Below are 20,855 nucleotides of genomic sequence, written 5' to 3' on the forward strand. Positions count from 1 at the left end.
AAAGCAGGGAAAAAGGTGTTGTTTCTACACATCAGAGATGTGACAAAGATCTCTGCTGCTGCTGTTGGCATGTGAGGAGATGTGGTACCTGTGGTTCCACACTGGCTGCAAAAAAAAGGGCAGATTAACTGCAAGGAGGGAAAATCTGATTTGAATGAAACAGCTGGAAACTCTGGAAATGGAAAGTTAATAATAATCATGGAGTAATTAGGGTTGGAAGGGACCTCAGAAGATCACCTAGATCAACCTGCAGTTCATCTAGGTGAACCCATAATAGTAATAATGATAAACTTCTGGTCAGGCAGTTGGATTAGGCAATCGTTGTAGGCACTTTTTGACTTAAATATCCTGTCTCATCTCGCTTTGTAGAGCTTCAACAACAAGGAAAAACCCTTAAGAACTTCTAATTTGAGCATTAGAACCATTAAAGTCATCGAGTCCTTGCACCGTGACAGCTCTCCTGCCTCCTTTTCCTTTTTTAGGCCTAAGGGAAACTTCCGGCCAGGTGACCCAGGGACGTGAGCAGCCCCACCTCCTATTTCCGAGGCGCCTGCGCTCCAGGGCTCCCCTTTAATTACCCTGCTTTAATTACGATCAGGGCTCCACTGCGCGCCGCCCACGTGGCCTCAGGGGACTGGCGCGGTCCTTGTGCGCATGCGCGGCGCTCGGTGCTCACGTGCCCCGCCGCCAGCCAATGGGGAGGCGCGTTGCTGCGCGGTGCCCCGGTTGAGGAAGTGCCGCCGCTGTCCGTGCCCAGCGCTCCTCCGTCCGGTTCCGCCGCCCGGGATGTGCTGAGGGCGCGTCCGCCGCCCCTCCCAGGTGAGCGGGGAGCAGTTTGGGGGGTCGCCGTGGCGGATAAGGGGGCCGGCGTTGTGGTGGCGATTGCGCCCGGGACGGGCCTCGACCCCGAGCAGTCGCCATGGCAACGCCGCCCCCGGCCTAGGCCGCGGCGGGTGCAGAGCCCCCGGGATGTGCTCCCGGTCCATGCAGAGCCCTCGGGATGTGCTCCCGGTCCGTGCAGAGCCCCCGGGCCGTGCTCCCGGTCCTTGCAGAGCCCCCGGGCTGTGCTCCCGGTCCTTGCAGGGCCCCCGGGCCGTGCTCCCGGTCCTTCCCGAGAGCCGGACAGCTCGGTGGCATCGCTGTCGCCTGTGTCCATCTCCATTTCCTGTTCCTTCGCGGCCCAGTTTCCCCCGGGCAAGCCGAGAATGTGTCACGGATGGCTGATCCAGCTGTTTCCCGCCGGGGGGAAAGGAGTCGCTTGGGTTTGTTCGGGTTTTTTATTGACGGCTGGGTGTTTTTGTGGGGTCTGTGTTGAGGCATTGCTGCGTCCAGCCAGGAGCTAAAATATGCCTTGGACAATCCGCTCTTGATTACAGACACCAGATTATTATTATATTCCCCTGCAAGATGTCTAAATGTTAACTATATTGAGTTTGAACTCGGCCTGCTCTGTACCTGTTGGTTTATTCTGATTTTGTTGTGCTACCACAGCTCCAAGGCTGTTTTGGGTGATCTTGCTGAGCTCCTGAGCCTTGGCCACTCTTCCTTCCCCTCTGGCTTTTTATTCACAAATACACAGAGGCATTAAATATCTGTACCTAGCTCAGACCAGCCTCTTTATAGATGGGTCTTCTTCCCTCTCTGTTTGATCTGATAATTCCCAGTGTCCTTCTTTGCTGCTGAGCAACAAATGTTCTTAGGGGACTCACTGTGAGTATGGATGTTTTTCTCTCTTGCAGTGGTCAACACAAATAGGAAATGTTTGCATTCCTTCAAGCTACATTTCTTTCTTTATCTACCAGCTTACAGATTTATCTGGCTTTTGGCACTGTGAGAGCTTTCTGCAGCTGCCAACAGCTTTAGATTTCACCATCCTGGAAATCTGTGCCTTATCCTAAAGGACCATCAGCTACTTTTCTTGCATATCTATTCCTCTCTTCTCCCATCTAGTTGTTATGAATCTGTTGAATGGACTCTCTTTTCACTATGAGTTCATCCTAGATTATTTAAATCTAATTAATTATTTTAATTAATTTCTTTTAACCTGCTATAGTACAGGTTAGTATCCTCAGAAGGTTTTATGGAGGACACTTGTGGGAGCATTTTGGGAGCACTGGTGCACGGTGTGTTTTCAGATAAACCAGCTGTCTGTGGGAGTAAACTCTGGCAGGTGTCTCACAAATGAGGTGAAAAAAGCACCAAACCAAAAAACCACCCCAAAAAACCCCCCAGCTGCTGGCTCTGTTCCAATGGGTTATAATTAATGTGTGAACTCATTTGCAAGATAAGCCTGAGCAGCCTCACCCCACTCAGAAGCAGTGACAAGGACCAGGCTTTTAGAGTAGAAGGGTTTCTCCTGCAGGTTAAAAAGTAGTTCTGTTATATCTTGTAAACTGCTCTAATTAGTGTTTCCATACCTGGTGGCAAAGAAAGAAGCACTCAGTGGTGCTGCTGAGACAATGTTTTGCTCTTTGAAGTCGCTGCTGCTTCTCTCAGCAGGTTGGTTGATGTGTTTAAGGCAAATTGACTTCTCATGTGTGTCTAGTTGGGAAGTGGCTGCCTGTGAATGCCTCTTAAAACCTGTCACACTCTTAATTTTCACTTCTTTCCCTAAACCAGTGTCAATCACCCTGAGTAACAATCATTTTCTGGTATTTGGACTGACCTTGGATGTGATGAAACATTGTGGGAACTGCCAGTGAAATTCAGAGAATGGTCTTTAGTCAAAGAGTCTTAACAGGGCATGTGCATTTATTTTTATTAACAAAGTCTGGTGCTTTTTCATGTCTGGTGTTTCTGTCCCAGTAAGGCTGATCCTTATTTGCATGTGGGGATGTTTTTTCCTGGTGGAGGGTTCCTTTGGGGGTGTTAAGAATACAAGGGCAGGGCCAGTGTGATCTGTCAATCAGTGAGTCAGTGCTGGGCTCGGAGCCTGTCACTGATGGGAGCTGGTCCTGTCACCTCAAAAACCACTCCCTTATTTCCTGCCTGTTTCCTCTCTGCCCCCCACCCCAGCCCCTCCCAGGGTAATTTATGGAGGGAGCAGGAGCAGGTGAAACTGTGGCTGCAAAGGCTGGCTCTGGGTGACAGTGCTGTTGTGAATACCTGAGGGATTACAGGTGCAAACCCGGGCACTTCCTGGCAGGGCTGATTCAGAAATCCTCGTGGCTCTGCCTTCCTGCTCATCACGGAGCTAGCTGTGGCTCATGGACAGGGATTCCCTTCAGTGACGTGTTCAGATGCTTTTTAAGAACCACTTGGTTCAGAGTAACAGCAGAGAAACATCTGCCTTGGCTGAGCACCTCATCTACAAACTTGGAAGCCAAGTGCTATCCCAAATCATTCTCAGAGAGGGATCACTCCTACCTTCCTGGCTTTTTAACCAGTCACAGCATGTCTGGTGGCTTCAATACAGAGTGTTGCAAAAACACTTAAAGCTTTGTCTTGCTCCATGTTCTCCCACCTACCTTCTTCCCTGAGAGAGGTAGGGACAGGAGCTGCTCAGTTTTCCAACGTTAGCTTTTAATTAATTTTTTAATTTCTGCTTTTTCAACTTTTTGCTGTGGCTGTCAGAGCAGATACTTACGCTGGAATTCATTTTAAATGTTACTAGTTTAAAACAGCAGCAGTGGAGTTTTTGAGTTGAACCTGAGTGTCTCATGCTTGACGTGCTGAGAAAGGAAAAGGAAGCATTTTGGCTCAAATTTGAAATTTGGGATCTTGGAGAGGTGTTCAGTTTGGGGTGCTTGTCTGACAGCTGGGGAAGGAATGTTCTTTTCAAGCTTTTTCAAAATTTATTTTATTTTAAAGCACACGGTTTGCAGTAACCTCTGGAAAGTTATGTTGGTGTCTCCTGTGAGGGTGTAGGTGGGTTTTGTCAATGCTGTTCCGTAATGAGGACAGTGTGTAGGAAATGGAGGTAGCCTCAAATTCCCTTCTCCTGGGGTTTGTAGGCTGTATTTCTGGCTGTTTTTTCAGTCACTACAAACGTTTTCTGTGTAGCTGTTTGTTCTAATTCAGAAATAGCAGCAGGTATGATGGATTGTTTGGGAGTTTTTGTTTGTTTTCTGGAGGAAGAGCTGCCTATTGGAAATTTGCTGTGTATTAAACCTCCCCCCCAGTGAAGAGCTTGTTGCCAATGTGCCTTTTTTGTGACCCTTGGGTTTGAACTCCCCACAGTGCCACTGTCACAAAGCAGATTTTCCCTTCCTCATCTTAACAAGAAAAGATTTAACAGCAAAACCCTCTTAGAGATTCTTGTTTGCCATTCCCTGGAGGAATTGCTGTATCTGGGGCAGCAGGAAGCCATGCCGTGTGCAGTGTGCTTTAGAGACACTTTATTTGGGGACTGGCTCCTGTGAAATCCACAGCTCCGGTAATGTTTCCAGAGCTGTAGGGTGAAAGAACAGCCCAGAAAGTGACCCACATGCAAAACATTAATGTTTCTGCTGCTGGGAGTCTGACAAGTCCAACTCTGCGTGTGCAGGGGATCAGGGATACGAGTATAAAAGGATTTCACTAACAGTAAGTGTTTTTTATTTCTAATAAATAACCACTTCTTGCTGCACAGGTAGAAACCACTTCTTAATATCCTTTTGGGGACTCTTTCAGGTCCTGATCCTTCATGGCAGGAGGCTAAGGTCTTAGTGACAGTGATTCTGTGTGTTTGGCTTGGAGGCTTTCAGTGCTGTGATGCACACACCTCGATGCCGGTGGAGTGGAAAATGAAGTGAGGAGCTGGAGACAAGGCACAAGTGTGTTCTTAAAACGGTGTTTTCAGAATTTCAGAGCTGAGGAGAAATAATCTGAGCCATCTGGGGTGAGCCTTTGGGAGGAGGGCTGAATGCCAGGATGGTATTCCCAGGTTGTGTGTGACAGTGCTGCCTTCCTGGCTGTCAGTCGAGTTTGCTCTGGCCAAGCTCTTGTAGCTGTTCCACATGAAGAGGGTTTAATATCAAATTGTCTTGTGTGGTGTATTTGGTGTTAGGTGGGATTTTGATTGAGCAGGGTGATATGGAAACATGCTGAAATCATGAAACATGTATGAAATCATCATACAGTGATGGCAATGTATGGTTGAATACAAATCCAGATGTGGTGCCTGTTCCTGGTCTTTGTGTGCTCACTGGCAGGGTGCTTGGAATACACAGATTGAAGCCTGCTTTGCTTCAATCAAAATTTACTTTTCTGACTGTCTAGTTTTTATACTTTGGGCTCAGCCATGTCTGTGTTCCCCCATGTTGGTCTGGCTCTCTCAGGAAGATGTGATTCTTTGTTAATTGTCTCAGGGCACCTGACAGTTCACCAGTGCAGGTGTCTTATCTCAACCCCAGGTTATCCTCCAGCCTCCCTGGGGCTGAGATAAATTCAGCTTTCTTTACAACTCATTCTTCCCTAAGCTCGCTGGTTTTTGCCCTCCACTGTGGGGTGGTCAAGCTCATTGCTCCGGATGAATTTACTGGAGAAGAAAGTCCAGGCACAGACGAACTCCTTTCTCCACAGTGATGTCCCCAAAAGAATCTCATTAGTGCTCAGGATGTGCTTTGGGGGCAGATGGGATCCACATGGCAGGGCTGGACTCACAGTGAGTGTTCAACATGTGGCAGCCTGGGGAGCTGTGCTGGGACAGGGGTTGGGGAGTGCAGTTTCTGCGCTGAAAGAAGCTGCTGTTGAAGGAATTAAAATAGTGAGGAGCTCCAAGTCTTGAGCTAGTGCTTGTCACTGAGTGACCCAGGGTTCACGAGGGGCTCTGAGGCTCAGTGCTTGTGATTCTGGTAGAAATGGCAGAAAAACGTGGATCAAAAGGTGTTCTGGGCTGTTTTAAAGTCACATAATCAGAGCCTGCTTCCAGCCACATTATTGTGTTCTTTTCAGACCAAGGCACAAAATCAGTCACTTTGTCCTAGATTTCTCATTAAGAATCTCACTCATTCCAAGCATCTGCTTCTGCTAATATAGGGAAATAAGTGCTGGCAGTTTGGGGCAGCATTCCTGTGGGATGTGATGAGTGTACAGGGATGGAGGTGAAACAATCACCGTTCTGCTTGTAGCTGTGAGCTCCACGCTCTGTCGGTTTGCATAACAGTGGGAATGAGGGGAACAGTACCTCCTGGGGTTTGTGTGCTGCCTGTCCCACATGACCCTGTGTGACATTCCTAGAAGGAGCAGGAGCATTAAATGGGATAAATAAAGTCTAACAAACAGCCTATAGAGGTGGGGGTGTTGGTGCTGGCAGCACATTTGGTGCCCCAGCTTCCAGTTGTGCCTATAAATCCTAAGGAACTAGTCTGATTCCAGGCAGGGTGAAGAAATTTGCTCCTCACTGACATTATGTGGGCCTAAGTTGGGTTAAACCCCAAATGGTCTCTTCAAGCTGAGTTTTTTTATTCTTTGACCATACTTGAAGTAGTATGGAGAAGCTGTCAAACCAAGTTTTTTAATGTCTTTAAAAATTTGGCTCCTCATGCTTTGACAATGTTGCCTTAAGTCCTGGAAGCACCTCTTTGAGATTCTTAGTAATGAATCCATGATTTCAAATCCAGTTGCACTTTCATTGTATTAAATGAAAGGAGCTTGGTGACAGAGGTGTCTGTGTAGAATATTCCCTGCAAGACCAGTAACCTCAAAACACAGTAAGCTGAAAATGAAATGCAGCAGGGAAATCTTTACTGCTTTGTGGAATTAGAGTGGTTCAGACTGAATGGTTTAATGTAAATCAAATCCCCAGTGCCAGATGGCACGAGGTAGAAGGACTTTCAGCTTTAAGAGCTCCTGTTGATGTTCTGGAAGACAATAGCAGAGTTTGTGGCTGTTTTGGGTACTGTAGTGCTCAGTTACAGCTAAAATTCTGCATTTTGGTAGCTCTAAGATTCTGTCATGGACTTTGTTTGATGCTATTTATGTACAAGTGAGAGAGGATGCCAAAAGTTAATTTTTTTCCCCCGGAAATCTTGTCTTACTGGGATCTGAGGATTGTCCACACAGGAGTGACAAACAAGGATTTGGTGGCGACACTGGAGCAGCACCTCTGGTGAGGGTATCAGGCATAAGGAAATCCATGTCTGTCCCTGCATGCAGATCTTTCAGGGTGTGTCTGTCAAGTGCACCGAGCTACTGTGCCATGTCCTGCAGTGCTGGGCCGGAGCTGACAGGGCCAGCCCAGGTGCTCCCTGTGCCCAGTGGGGTGTTTGGTGTCACTGCTGTTCCCCTGGAACAGCCCCTTCCTGAGGTGTCCTTGGGAGTCATCTGCAGAACTTAATCTTTTCCTTCTGTGGAACAGCAGCAGATAATCCTTAATAATCCAGCAGAAGTGTGCTCAAAGTGAGTGCTTGGAATTCCAGAGGTAAAAATCTTCATCCCGAGTCGCTGAGGATCTGCACTGTTTAATGCTGGAGGTGCCAAGGTACTGGGCTGGCTGTGTTTGTGTCCCTAGGGACAATGCTGTCTGAATTATGGGATCGATTTATAAACACCCACAGCCTGCCAGGGCTTTTCTTTATTCTTCCCTGCAGCTCTGCTGCTTTCTGTTCAGGATGAATTGATTTCAGGTAGCTTTTAAGTAAAGGAAAAGGTATTGATGAACTTCAATCCAGCTTTGTTTCTGCAAGTGAAGAAGATTCCTTCACACTGGTTTTTGTGTGAACACTAAATTTGAAGCTAATACATCCCTTACTGGGAATTATAGTTGTAGACAATCCTAATTACTATTCATTTGACTTTAGTCTTAGCTTACCTGGCTTTTGTTCTGCCAGGAAATTCAGTGATATTTGTTGCTAGATGATAACATTTTTATTTGGGAGTTTCTTGAGTTTATCTGGCTGGAAGCTGACCTCAAAATAAAAGTTATTAAAACCAGTTATCTTGTTCACCGGTGAAATCCTAACTCATGTTTGCAGGATGCACAGTGCAAAAACATTGTTAAAACATGTCTAACAGTGCTAAACAAGGGAAATCTCAACTTGTAAAACCACTTGGCCAGGTTTTTGTAGCTATGGAAGTGCTCAAGGGATTTTCAAACACGTTTAAGCAGCTGCCTGCCAAAGCATCAGGCTTTATCCTGCATTTGAACATGCTGCTGGATTAAGAGTGCTGATTCTGTGTGCCTGCCTGTGATCTTGTGTAGATTTTATTAGGATTTTTTTTAAATACAAGAGCTCTAAGAGGGAAAGAAAACTTCTTGCTCTCGAGAAAAGCTTGAGCTGAGGTCTCTTAGCTGTGAAGCATCTGGTTCATGTAAATAAACTCCCTGCACCTGGCTGTAAACAAGAACTGCTCTTTCTTGATAGGACCTGGAAGTGCTGGTGGTGGAAATGTCAGTGCCTGTTCTTGGCTCCATTGTGCTGAGGGAACAGGGATAATTCCTGGAGGCCAAACCATGGTTTAAGCCAATGCTGGAGCCAAAGGCTCTGCTGCCTTTTAGACAGAACTGTGAAATTCTGTTCTTTAGCTCATTACAGCTAGAGCTTCTTGATGCCAAAGATTTATGACATTATTTTTAAATAGTAAGTTCAGGTCTCACAATGTGCTTTAATTTAAAATTATATGTTAAGTTGACTTATTTAGTAATGCATTTACTATTTCTTTTCATCCAATTTCCATTACTGCTAAATATTTGTCATAAAAACATTTTGCTAGATTTGTTTCAACAGAGCAAGGCAGAAGACTAATAGAAATGCTTAAAACCTTTATGCTTTCCTGTATTTTTGAAATGAATTTGTTATGCATTAATATCTATAGGTTTTAGGTAAGAAAGGGAATTAAATGCTCAGTTTCTAGTTCTGCTTGCTCCTGACTGCAATATTTTGTAAAACGGTGTCCTCAGAGCTTTGTCAAATGTTTATCTGCACTATCCCTTCATAAGCATGAGATGTTAAATAAAATATGAAATGTTGGCTCATTTTCTAATCCTCCTGAGCAAGTGCTTCCTGTTTTGACAGAAGGGTGAGGTCACTGTGCCCCTTGGGAGGGGAGGTAGTGGGTGATGTTGGCCATGTCACCTCCCAGACTGTGGCCATCGTGTGAACCGAGGCTGCCACCTGAGAAAAAGATACTGAAAGAAATAAGATAACTTCACGTGGGCTTTTCCAAAGTTGCTGTGGCCATCCTTGGGTTAACCACATGTCCCTGGAGCCTGCATTTGGCTTCAAAACAGCCACCACTTGGTCTCAAAGGTCAGAACTTGTGTTGTCAGTGTTGCTACCTCTAAACCCCTAAAAGGCCTTTTAACTTTAATTGAGTCCCAGGGTTGTGTTTTACACTGATAAGTTGTTGGGGTTCTTTTCCAAATATTGTTGTCTTTGTGCTTCCAAACATGTATTTTGTCCTCTAAAACAAAGTTGACTCCAAAAGTGGTACTCAGGTCACTGTGTTGGCTGAGACTTGAGTTCAAAATTTTAGCTGTGCTAAAGACAGCATTGCCACGGGCTGTGCCCAGGGCCAGGACCTGCTCTTGGGTGTTTTTCCAGGTATTCCTGAAGAGCCAGAAGCTGTCACCTGAGTATGAAGGGAATTGACTTGCCTGGAATTTCTTCTCTCTTGGTCATAGCAGCCATGTAGCAGAGCTCCTCCAGCAGCAGCAACCTGGCCAGGGAGGAAGGGGCACAGGTCTGCTCTCCTAACCCCCTGTGCCAGATGGGTGTCCCAAATGTCCTTTAAATATGTTGGAGCAAATGGATTGGGTCATGTAATGGAGGGAATGAGTCCCTGCAAATACAACCATCCCTGGATGTCTGAATTTGAGGGGAGGGGGATTATCCTGTTCAACAAAACAGTCATGGATTACTTTTTGAGGCTGGCTTCAGCTACAGGATAATGCATAATGCTTGCCCAGCTCTTTGTGAATCTGGTGTTAAATACACATGGACTAATCCTCACAGGAATGTGTCCTGTGCTGTCTCTCTGGCAGCAGCTGCTGAGTAACCCTGCTCCTAGGCCCTGCCTTTGCTGCTCATTAGCAAAACCAAGGCTCTGGCATGGTGGTTTCATTTCTCTCTGACTTATTAATGCTGTGAGAAGGGGTGTCACCTTACATGAGCATTGAAACTTTGCAAGCAGAATGATCCTGTGGTGTGTAACAGCTCTGAAAAGGCTCAGCAAAGGGTTCAGCAAGGGGGGTGGGGGGCGGTGAGACTGGGGTCCACATCATCAAGCACCAGTGGTGAGGATCAGATGAGCCACAGCCAGCAAATGTTTGCCTGTCCTTCCTCAGGGGCCCACGGGGTGAAGCTGAGGCTTCTTAAAAGGTCACCAGAGGCTGGGATTTGGGAGCATGTGCACCACTGTGACAGAGTACAGATTCCAAGTCTGGCCTCTGAGGGCCTGAGCCAATTCTGGCAGTGTAAAATGAGTTTTAAAGGCAGCAAGCAGTGCAGGTTTTGAAGGTGCTTAAGTTGTTTTGGAGCTAGCATCTGGACTGACTGTGAACTCTGTGGACTGCTCAGTAAACATGCAGCAGTGAACAACAGTCCTAGAACGGGCTGTGACATAGTTGTGATGCTTTTGAAGGAATTCTTTGAAGAGGAACAAGTGATCCATTTCAGTACAGAGTGACTGTAACTGGCAAAGTAGAACCATAGAATCAGAGAATATGCTGAAGGGAATGGACCCATTACAGTCATTGAATCCAGCTCCTGGCCCTGCACAGGACACCCCAAGAATCTCACCATGTGCCTGAGAGCTTGTCCAAGTAAGTTTAGTAACTTGATAATTTACAATTAATGGGTAAATTGTAAGTTTGGTGACTTAAAATTGCCCAAACTGGCAATTGTAACTTTGTGTTGAAGCTGCTCAAATGGCGTATGCAGTCCAGTGGGGAGTGTGTTTAAATCTCTTCCTTCTTGAGCTCTGAGCTTTAAATCAAGAACACTGGAGAGCTCAGCACCCCTTTTCACAGGAGGGCATAGACAAACACTGCTCTGTGCAGCTTTCCCATTATAACTCAGTGTTTTGAAACCAAGACTTGAGATTCTTAAAATAGGAAAAAGAAAGTAAAATTTTTAAGTAATTTGTTTTTGTTAAGGGTGGTGGCTTTGGTTCTTTAAATTTGCATCCTGGTCTGGTTCTTTTACCTGAGAGGGTTGGAGTGAGAGAGACGAAGGAACTGACTCCTCCTGTCTCCACTTGCCTTGTCTGTCTCATGTGGGGCTTTGTTCTGCACACAACGTGGTCTCCAGTCATCCATCAGTGCTACAAATGCTTTTACAACCTCTTTAGCTATCACTTGCTTCACTCCCTCTGGTACTTGTTAAAAAAGGCTGAAGACATTGCAGCAAGTATCCTGTTCATGCTTAGTGGATCGTGGCAGTGCTGTGGAGAAAAGGTGTCTTGGGATTTCTGTATCAGTTCCCTCTCTGCTGGGCTGGGAGGAGCTGTGGCACACAGGAATGAGGGGAAGTGAAACTAGATCTCATTTTACCAGCATAGGTTAAACAAAATGAACATTTTAAAGTGCTGGAATCCTCTGCATATATACTCACTGGAGATGGCAGGATTGTGCAAGAGGACTTTCTAAACGTTCTTCTAGCAGTGCTTCCTTTTTAAACTGTTTGTTCAATTTTGTTTTAACAAAATGTTGGTCCTGCATGGACGTTTGAAGAGCTCCATGCAACATAAGGTACACTTGGCACATTGTTGGCTCGTTTAATGCTCTTTTTGGAAGGGCTTGTGGCCACGTGCTCCTTCCATGCAGAGTCACCAGCCTGTGCTTCCAGGGACTGGGATGTGCCTGGATATGGGGCTGGAAGGCTGCGTCAGGCTGAGCTGTGAGCTGGGCTTGCCTTGTGGGCAACACGGCTTTGAGTTCAGTCTCAGGTTAACATTGCCATGTTTTACTTCATCTCTTCTGAAAACTCAGTTTGCTGGGAAAAGCAGCTTTATCCAAACCAAGCCTGTCCCGGTGCCATTGGCTCAGATCCTGTATTCCATCATTCCTCACGTGCTTCCTTCCCTTGCAGGCGTGAATGACAGAGGAGGTGCCCCCGACTGCACTGACGGACGTGAACCTGCGCCTGCTGTGCCACGATGACATAGACACAGTCAAACAGCTCTGTGGAGACTGGTTCCCAATAGAGTATGTGACTTTTGGGGTGGCAGGTGGGGACCTTGGAACAAATGGTGTGAACCTGCACTGGCCCAGCTCTGTGCAGCCTCAGGGCTGTTGCCAGGACAGCAGCAGTTTGAGAATCTTCCATGCACTGTGGTGGTGTTGCTGTTAAAGCCCCTTTGCTGTCTGTCCTGCAGGGTTCTGAAGTCAGTAGAAAGTTCCTCTGTGGAGACTTCAGCAGGAAAATGGGATTTGTAATTAAAGGGGTGGATCAGCTTCTTGAGAAAGACTGAATGAAATGGGGAAAGGAGGACACCTTTAGGAAAAAGGATAGCATCCCTGTGCTTATGAAAGGAAGTTGTGTCTTGGAGCATGTGCTGGGAAAGTACCCTGACAGCCAAACCAAACTGGCACAGAGCTGTTCCTGAGGGACTGTTCTGAATGTCCATAGGGAACTGAGCAGTACTTCCCTTGGGATCACCATTGCTCCCATAGTCTGACTTAAACTGATCTCAGCCTGTCCCAGCACATTTCCCTAAACCCATGTTTGGTAAATGCCCATGACTGAACAAGCACAGGAATGAGGAGCTTTTCTGGGGGACACTGACAGATTTCTGGCCTAAAGCACCCAGGGAAACCACAGCTGTAGACTTCAAGGATTTTTAGCTTTGTAGAAAAGGTTTATAGAGGATTTTAGCAGACTGTAATTAAGATTTTTAAAAATGTAACGAATCAGCAAAAGCATTCATAATATTTTGAGTCTGTAGATGTCTTTTAAAGGCAAGACATGCTGAACTCTCACTTGGAAGTAAATGAACATACAGTAGTTTCCCTTTAGCAGCTGCAGAAGGAGGAGGAGGAGAACTGGAGGCTGGTGGTGTGATTTTTATTTTTTTTCCTACCAATATGCAGTATTTTTTTTTACATGTGTATCAAATTAATGAGATCCTTATGCTCTTAGATGAGGGCAGATGGATCTTGGATTTAAAAATAACTTGCTAAAGATGGAAGTGAAAGCTCTGAGCAGAGACTGTAAAATGAAAATGTGGTTCTCTTAGCAAGGCAGGAGGCCATTACATGATGAAAAAACCCATGGTACCAAATGGGATGCCACAGCTGTTTCCAGCTGGGGAGCATCTCATGCCTGTTCCCATGGGCTTTGCATCCCCAGACATTCCTGTTTCTGGTTCCTTCCCAGGTACCCTGACTCATGGTACCGAGATATCACTTCCAACAAGAAGTTCTTTTCCCTCGCAGCCACATACAGAGGCTCCATTGTGGGGATGATAGTGGCAGAGATCAAGAGCAGGACAAAGGTGCACAAAGAGGTATGTGACTACCCTGGGCTTCAGCAGGACACAATCCACCCTCCCTGTGGGTAATGGGGATGGGACCTGTTTGGGGTGGGGATTTCCCTCTGTTCAGACACTTGATTCTGAGTTAATGTAAGGGATGAAGCACATACAGATTTCCAGCTAATCTGGAAGGGGTGGGGGGCTGTGTGGTACCACAGAGGCTCTTCCTGCTGGGGCATGGCCCCGTGGGAATCTGAGAGATCAGATCCTGCAGGCTAATCCCAAAGTGCCTGTGCAGCAGGCATTTAACTGTTGCCTGGCTATGACTGGTCACTGGGCTGGTGGAGCTGTGGGAGAATGAAGCTCTCCCTTTCTTACTTCAGACCTTCCTTAGCTCTGCTGGGTGAGACTTCCTGCAGAAACTCCTCCCTTTAAACAGTCCCAGTCCCAAGCCCAGAGGGGAGGTAACCTGTGTGCAGAGATCTTGGACTTCAGAGATAACAGAGCTTGGAGGCCAGGAGAGACTATCCAGTGCAGCAGAGAGGGGAAGAAGAGATGGTCAGTGAAGACAGTGTGGGAGAAGAGCACTAAAAAAAGCAGGGGCATTGCAGGGAGTGCCTAACTCCTGGAAGGCCCTCAGTGTTGTGGTTAAACAATAATCAACATTCACAGAAACCAAGAGCACAGAGTAGCACATGGGTCTCTTCACTTCAGCTATCTGGCTTCACCTCAAAGCTCATCAAAGTCAGAAGCTGCATCTTCATCAGCTCCAACAAAAGGCTCTTGTTCCAGCCAAGCTGAAAGCCAAGGGCTTATTCAGTCCCTGCTCTGGGCAATTGGGCCTGTGGAATGTGCTGCTTGTGCTCCACAGCAGTGCAGAGATCTCCAGCTGACACAGCTCAGGTGCAGCTTGCAGGCCATAAGGACTCACTGGGTTGATCTAAACACTGCTGGGTGACTCCAGAACTGGCACTTTGAATCCTTCTGGTGAAGAAAGCAAATATGTTCTGTCCCTAAACCCACAAATAATGTACGTAGTCAGGAAATACCATGATTTGTGTACTGCCTCTGGGAGGATGATGTGAAAACAGGAATAGCCCCATGCTTGGACTTTTTAACTTCCATTCCAAAAGCTTCAGCTAAGACTGTTCAATGAAGAGAAGTTTCCTGCTTTAGCCTTGTTTTTGGGTGTTCCAGCACAGGATTCTTGATTTTTCCTGTGCCTCCCCAGGTAACCTACTAAATAACCTATCATATCTCTACTCAGGATGGAGATATCCTAGCTTCCAATTTTCCTGTGGACACTCAAGTTGCTTACATCCTAAGTCTTGGAGTGGTGAAGGAGTTCAGAAAGCACGGAATAGGTAAGATGTTGCCGTTTGCTGGGTGTGGCCAGTGGGTGTGACTGAAGGAGCTCCAGCATCTCCCTGCAGTATCCCTATGGGAAAGGCTTACCCGTGACTGGTACCAGCAGGTGGGGAAGTGATGCACCCACATCCCATTCCTGGTGTTAGTACAGGTGCACTGAGAGGTTTTCAGTGGTGTGAGCACAACACAACATGCAAGTATTTCCAAAGAGCACAGGTCTTTGTCTGTCTTGTTCCCAGAGGCCAGCTGAGCACACCAAAAACACACTACTGCTGCTAAAATGGACTGGAAGTGTGAGGACTTTGCCCAGGAGCAGGGTTTGAAACTATTTTCTTTCTGAGTATCAGCAGTCTGATCGCTGAGGCAGAAAACAGAGCTGCTTTTAACCTTTCAGCTTCAACAGAGATAACAAACAGTGAGAAAATGAGAAAGGAAACTAGAAAATAGTGAACTTGGGTCAGATTAGATCTCAGATGAATGTACAAGTCAGCTCTGAATGTCTGCTGCCACATGCAGCATTCCTGCAGCCATTTGAAATCTTAGAGTCAGAAAGGCTTTCTCCCTGTTTAGAGCAGTTGTGTTCTGTCACCAGGTGCTGCCCTTCTGGTGCCTTTTCAGGCAGGACCTGGATCTTTGCCTACAGAAGGGAATGGGCCAGGTTTGGCAGTGTGACCCACTGGGGTCTCTTCAGTGGAGCTGGGTTTAACTCAGCACCTCCAAGTCCTCCCTTCTCCCCCAGGCATGTTTGAAAGGTACAAACTGATAGGATACATAAAGAAATGACCAGAGAGTCCTTGGTGAGAGCAGTGTTTAAACCTTCCATTAAAATGCCACTGGAGAGAAATTTTCTGTACAAAGAAGAAAATAGTAGCACTGAGTGATGTTCAGAGAAGGTGATAAAGAAACCTGCTGTAAAATTATGGTGGTTTTCAGTCTCCTCTTATTTTCCAAATCCTATTTTTTCCCCAGTTCCATCTTGCTGGAATTTTCTCCTTTCAGAATCCATATTTCCTGTATCCATTCCATCTGCACAGCATGTTGCGGTGCTCTCTCAAAAACTTTGAACTTGCACCTGTAGCAACACAACCTAAAAAAAGCTGCTGCTGCTTTTTCTGAGACCTTTCTCTTGAGTTTTTCTACTGGTGTTTGAAGCTGGAGCCTTTCATGCAGGAAGCTCTTCAGCTATGCTTCTGAGCACTAAAGCTCTGATTTTTCTCTGATTTTTGTAAAAGGGTTTGGTTTCTAGTTCTTTGCTGTTCTTAAACCAAGGACAGCTGGATTTCTGTGAGGTAAAAGACTAGAATATCTCATAACAAAATTGAACTGCTCTATTGTCGATGTCTCAGTGGGTTTTGAGGCTTGGCTGATATAAATTCTCACTAAGTGTTAAGTTACTGTGAAGTCAGTGCTGTTGACTACTTCTGTGAAATCCTGTGGGTCCTGCTGGAAGTCCTACAGGCCCTGGAGATTGTGAAACAGCAGCAGCCATCTCCCCTGTGTGTCAGTCAGGCTGATTCTTTAGCCTGGTGTTACCACACCTGCTGGAAGAAGTTCCCATGCAGGTTCTGCTGGGTCCTTCATGCCATGGTCAGGTGGTGTGGATGAACCCCCACATCTTATCTCTTGGGACTGGAGTATCCTCTCTGCCCTTCTCTGTTTTTTCCTGCTGGCTGCAGCAGATCCAGGTTGGATGAGACTGTCTCTCCACTCTCCTCCTTAAAAGGCATCTTAAAATCCCACCAGTTCTTAGATTTTATAACCCGCTTGTGAAGTCCTGTTTTGACACTCTGCTGTTTCAAGTGGTTTTAAAATAAATAAATTTGGGGTGGAACTGATACCATGGAAAATGAGTCACTGACCTTCGCCAAAGCCAGCAGCTGCTCTGCTGGGGATGGGCAGTATTGTCAGAGTTCTGGCTCATCCTTGTGAGTTTTGAGTCAGAGATTTATGTCTTTAAAATCTCTGGGTTTTGAAGCTGTCCTCATAGGTGAGGTAAGATTTGTATTAAAACTGTGTAGCTGGTCCTGTGAGAACTGGGTGGGATTTGGGTTCTCCAGGTGTGTGCTGCAATCCCTGCTTAGACACTGGTGCAGGAGGACTCAGCTGGGCCTCACAAACCCTCATGCTGAGGGTCCCTGGGGCTGCACACTGTTATCCTGCTGCTTTCCCTTCAACAGGTTCCCTCTTGCTTGAGAGTCTGAAAGATCACATCTCCACCACTGCCCAGGACCACTGCAAAGCCATCTATCTGCACGTGCTCACCACCAACAACACAGCAATAAACTTCTATGAAAACAGAGACTTTAAACAGCACCACTATCTCCCCTATTACTATTCCATCCGAGGGGTCCTCAAGGATGGCTTCACCTACGTCCTGTACATCAACGGCGGGCACCCACCCTGGACAATCTTATATCCTTTCCCTGCCGGCTGCTGAGCAGAGGCCAAACCCTGTTTTGGGTTAATAGCGACCCAGCAAAGTGTGGGTAGGCGTGGGGACCGAAACCTGCTCATGTGGGTTTAATGTGGAAGGTGATGGTGGAGGGATTTGACAGTAATCCGAGTGTCCCCAGGCTCTCCTGACTCCTCTGGGAACACTTCAGGGAATCAGTGTAGGATGGTTGGAGCAAGTTGGATGCCAGTGAGAGCAAGTGCTGGTGTTAGGCCAAAGTGTTGGGTGTGCTTTGGCTTGTAGGGTGCAAGATTTGGCCACAAACAGGGCAGAGAAACTTTTGGTCATGTTTCCTGTGACCTGGGATCCCCTGTGAGCCTGGCCTGACCTGGATCTCAGCAGGCTGCTCCCACACTGACTTAGAGGGCTTGTTTCAGGTAAACGGATCATGGAGAAGAAACTTGATCCTTCCTGGGTGTAGCTGGTCGGTTCCAGCCTCTCCAGGCAGGTGGATGGATTGCCATCCTCACAGGATCTTCTGTGGCATGCAAAGGGAACTGTCAGCTGCTTAGAGGAGATATTTCCCACACAAACTGAAGCTGGCATTCCCAAATTGCCATAATTTACAGGGCAGAGCAGACCTGCTCGTGACAGAAAGGTGGTGGCAATGACTGCAAGGAGCACATCTGACTGAGTTGAGCAGCCTCCACTGCTGTGGGGTCCCTGCAGGCAGGGGTGGGTCCAGGAGTGATTGAGGTTCTTTGCTAAGTTACAGTGTAAGTGTTGCTGTCCTTAACTGGTGGCCACTGACTACCTACAGCACATTGGCTCCACTCTAGCCAGCCTGAGCCCGTGCTCCATCCCCCAGAGGATATACAGACAAGCCCAGAGCCTCCTCTGCAGCCTCCTGCCCTGGTCTGGCATTTCTGCCAAGAGCGGCATCGAGTACAGCCGGACGATGTGACTGACTGGGGGTGCACGGGAAGCACAGGTGGGTATGGACAGCTTCCCTCCCTGCCCCACTGCCACTGTCCTGGGACAGCATCTCGCTGCTCATCCCCCAGAGCTCATCCTGCTGCTGTGGAGCTCTGGGCATGGCTGTTCTCCAGCCTCCAGCCAGCAGCTGAACTCCTGCTGGTTTCATTTGAAGGGAAATCAGACTCTGACCTTGTTTACTTGAGCCCAGAGCCCAACAGCAGGTGCAACCTGCTGGCCCTCCCCTTTTCCCAGCTGCTGTAGTAGCATGCAGGACCCACAGTGCCTGAGCCCTTAGAGTCCCAGCACAGTAACTGGCAGCCCCATTTGCTGCCAATGCCACTGCATGTCTGACGTTTCCAGGACAGTGGCTCCTGAGCACACTTTCCCTAAGTGTTTCTCTAAAACATCTGCCCTCTTTTCTTTCCATAGGATTGTTCCTCCTTCCACCTGACATCCAGCTCTGCACTGGTTCCAATAATGACAGCTCTTGGCCGGTGACCCAGCCCCTGGATGTGACTCCCTGTTCCACAGGGACTGACCTTTGGTAGAACTTCACCCCGGGGCTGCAGCCCTGGCTCCCCGTGTGGGCTGGGCGGGCCCGGCTCTGCTGCAGCCGCGGCCCCTGGTGTCACCACTCCGTGTGCATGTTGCACTGTCCCCACCACCTCCCTCGCCTCCGGTTTGCTCCTCCCTGTACCCGGGATGTCGAGGGGTTCAGCTGCTGCTCCTGCTCCATCCGCAGCTGCTGAGAGCAGCTGAAGGAGGTTCATGGATCTGCACTGAGGAACCACTACACGAGCTGGGAGAGCCCCAGCAGGCCCCGGCTGGCAGGGCAGAGTCTGTCCTTGTTGCTGGGGAAGGGGGGAGCTGGGTGAGGGGAAGGGGCAGAATGGGAATCATGTTTAGGTCCTGCCACATCAGCTGCTGGTGCGTCCTGTGGGTAACTTCCAGAGAGAGCAACTGCCTCGCATGAGAAACTACCCAGCCCCACCAGCCCTCTGGAGTGACATAAAAAGAAGCATATAATTCAGGATGCATAAAGTAGAAGGCAGGGAATGAAATTGCTATTTCATAGTGAAATATATATGTATTATACTGTATAGATTTTCCTGCCTTTGTCCAAGTTGGAATGTAGCAGGGGAGGGAGCTGGGGGTGTAGTCTTGTCCGGAGTCCTTCTCCTATCCCTTGGCACCAGGCTGGACTTTGCAGGATCTTGAGGGATAGGATGTGTGCAGCTTTTCCTTGCTGAGGAAGATCCAGCAGCTGCTCAGTATCATGCTCTGGGCTTGGTCTGGGCACCTCTGGGCTGTGCTGGGCAGTCTCTGTCCTGCAGAGGCTGTCCAGGCAGGCTGTCCAGCATGTCCTGGCTGCAGGACCATTTTCTGGACTGAGTAGCTCATGTCCAGCCTCCGTGGAGGCCCCAGAGCTGCAGCCAGGCCAGGGGCCCTGCTAGATTCCCATGGCAAATCCCCCTTCCCTGGCCAAGGCTCATCCCCTGCTCAGCACCATGTTCCTCATCCCCCTCTCCTTTTCTAACTGGGACTGGGGCAGAGGGGTCCAAGCTGGAGCTGGTGCAGGGCCTGGATGTGCAGCACTGCCTGCTCTGGCAGGGGGTGGGCAGGACTTGGGGGTGACACACACCTCAGGCTGGGCCTTAGAAGAGCCAACAAGCAGCTGGCCACAGTCCCTGGATGGGAGCTCATTAACAAAAGGGTGTAGGAGATGAGCTGTTGTGAGCAGTGCCAGGCTGGAGAGCAGGAAGCCTTAGGAGCTGGCACCTTCTGTGTCTGGGAGCAGCACAAGGCTGTACTGGGAGGTGCTGGTCCTTCTGGGGCTCAAAGAAAAGGTAAATAGATGTTTAAAAGGAGTCAAATGGCGCTGTTGGAAAGCCCAGCCTTTGGGACCTTCAAGCCCCAAGATGCCAGGGCTGCCCTCAGAGTGGGCCTTTCCCATCCCCTCCGTTCAGCAGTGCCACTGGCTCGGCATCTGCTCTCTCAGCCCCAGTGCTTCCCCAGGGTCCCTGACACCCTTTTAGCCTCAGCTGTTACCACTTTTACTTTGGGGTATTTTAACTTATCCACTTTTAACTTAGCACATCTATTGGTTGACAGTTCCTTTCGTAGCCCAAGCCCCTGGTTTTCCTCAGCACTTGCTTTTTCTGGACCAGAATGAAACTCTTCTCTCCTAATTGCCTGGGACTGATGTGTGATATGTCCCTCCAGTTTCTTGCCTGCCCCTTCCACAACCCACCTCCACTACTGGAGCACATCCCAAGGGAGCTGTGACTGGTCTGTGTGTCCTCCTACCACCCTGTCCTGAGGCATCAGCCCCATCCCCACCTCAGCCCATTATTTATTGAAGAACCTCTCGCTCAATGTCTTCAATTAAACCAAACCTCTTTTCTGAGCTGTCTGTCCCTGCAGAGAACATGCCTCTTACCAGCTGTTTGTGCTCCAGCCCCAGTCTTGTGCTCTGCACCACTGTGGGGTGACCACAGACCCTGTTCTCTAGGGCTGGGGGGCTCCTGGGGAAGCTGCTGCTGCCCCAAGCCAGGGAGGAGCTTGGAGCAGGCAGAGAGGGGGACCAGAAAGGGGAAGCAACTCCTCCAGGGCTGAGCCTGCCCTTCCAACAGGACTGCAGGACGGCTGGTGGATTTTTCTAAGGCTCAGCTGAAATGGACTGGGGCCTTGTGCAGCTGCAGTGCTGGGCTCATCACTGGCTGCTCCCATTTCAGCCAGGACCAAAGGGCCCTCAGGCACAGCCAGTGCCTGGGAGATGCTC

At 48.2% G+C, this 20,855-nt stretch overlaps 1 protein-coding gene across 3 annotated transcripts; it reads left to right on the forward strand.

Moving 5' to 3' along the window:
- The first annotated feature begins 659 nt into the window (after nucleotides 1-659).
- NAA60 (N-alpha-acetyltransferase 60, NatF catalytic subunit) lies at nucleotides 660-19,173 on the forward strand. 3 transcript variants are annotated; one of them, XM_085075005.1, is made up of 7 exons: nucleotides 660-819; nucleotides 11,952-12,067; nucleotides 13,239-13,368; nucleotides 14,603-14,699; nucleotides 16,881-17,115; nucleotides 17,903-18,086; nucleotides 18,503-19,173. In XM_085075005.1, exons 2-6 carry the CDS (start codon nucleotides 11,958-11,960, stop codon nucleotides 18,057-18,059), a joined length of 729 nt encoding a protein of 242 aa, XP_084931131.1. In that variant the 5' UTR covers nucleotides 660-819; nucleotides 11,952-11,957; the 3' UTR covers nucleotides 18,060-18,086; nucleotides 18,503-19,173. The 3 variants fall into 3 exon arrangements, with proteins under 3 accessions (XP_084931131.1, XP_084931134.1, XP_084931132.1); XM_085075008.1 differs by lacking the exon at nucleotides 660-819 and adding an exon at nucleotides 1,244-1,262; XM_085075006.1 differs by lacking the exon at nucleotides 660-819 and adding an exon at nucleotides 10,431-10,684.
- Nucleotides 19,174-20,855: the final 1,682 nt, after the last annotated feature.

The sequence above is a fragment of the Lichenostomus cassidix genome, chromosome 14 (genome assembly GCF_008360975.1).
Source record: "Lichenostomus cassidix isolate B80296 chromosome 14, HeHo_3.0, whole genome shotgun sequence".
Lineage (NCBI taxonomy): Eukaryota > Metazoa > Chordata > Aves > Passeriformes > Meliphagidae > Lichenostomus > Lichenostomus cassidix.

Bases quoted from the DNA above. Each gene is read 5' to 3' on its own strand.
- NAA60 (XM_085075005.1), top strand. From the start codon at position 11,958: ATGACAGAGGAGGTGCCCCCGACTGCACTGACGGACGTGAACCTGCGC. The intron at 12,068-13,238 runs GTATGTGACTTT...GTTCCTTCCCAG, and splicing joins GGAGACTGGTTCCCAATAGA to GTACCCTGACTCATGGTACC. The intron at 14,700-16,880 runs GTAAGATGTTGC...TCCCTTCAACAG, and splicing joins GTTCAGAAAGCACGGAATAG to GTTCCCTCTTGCTTGAGAGT.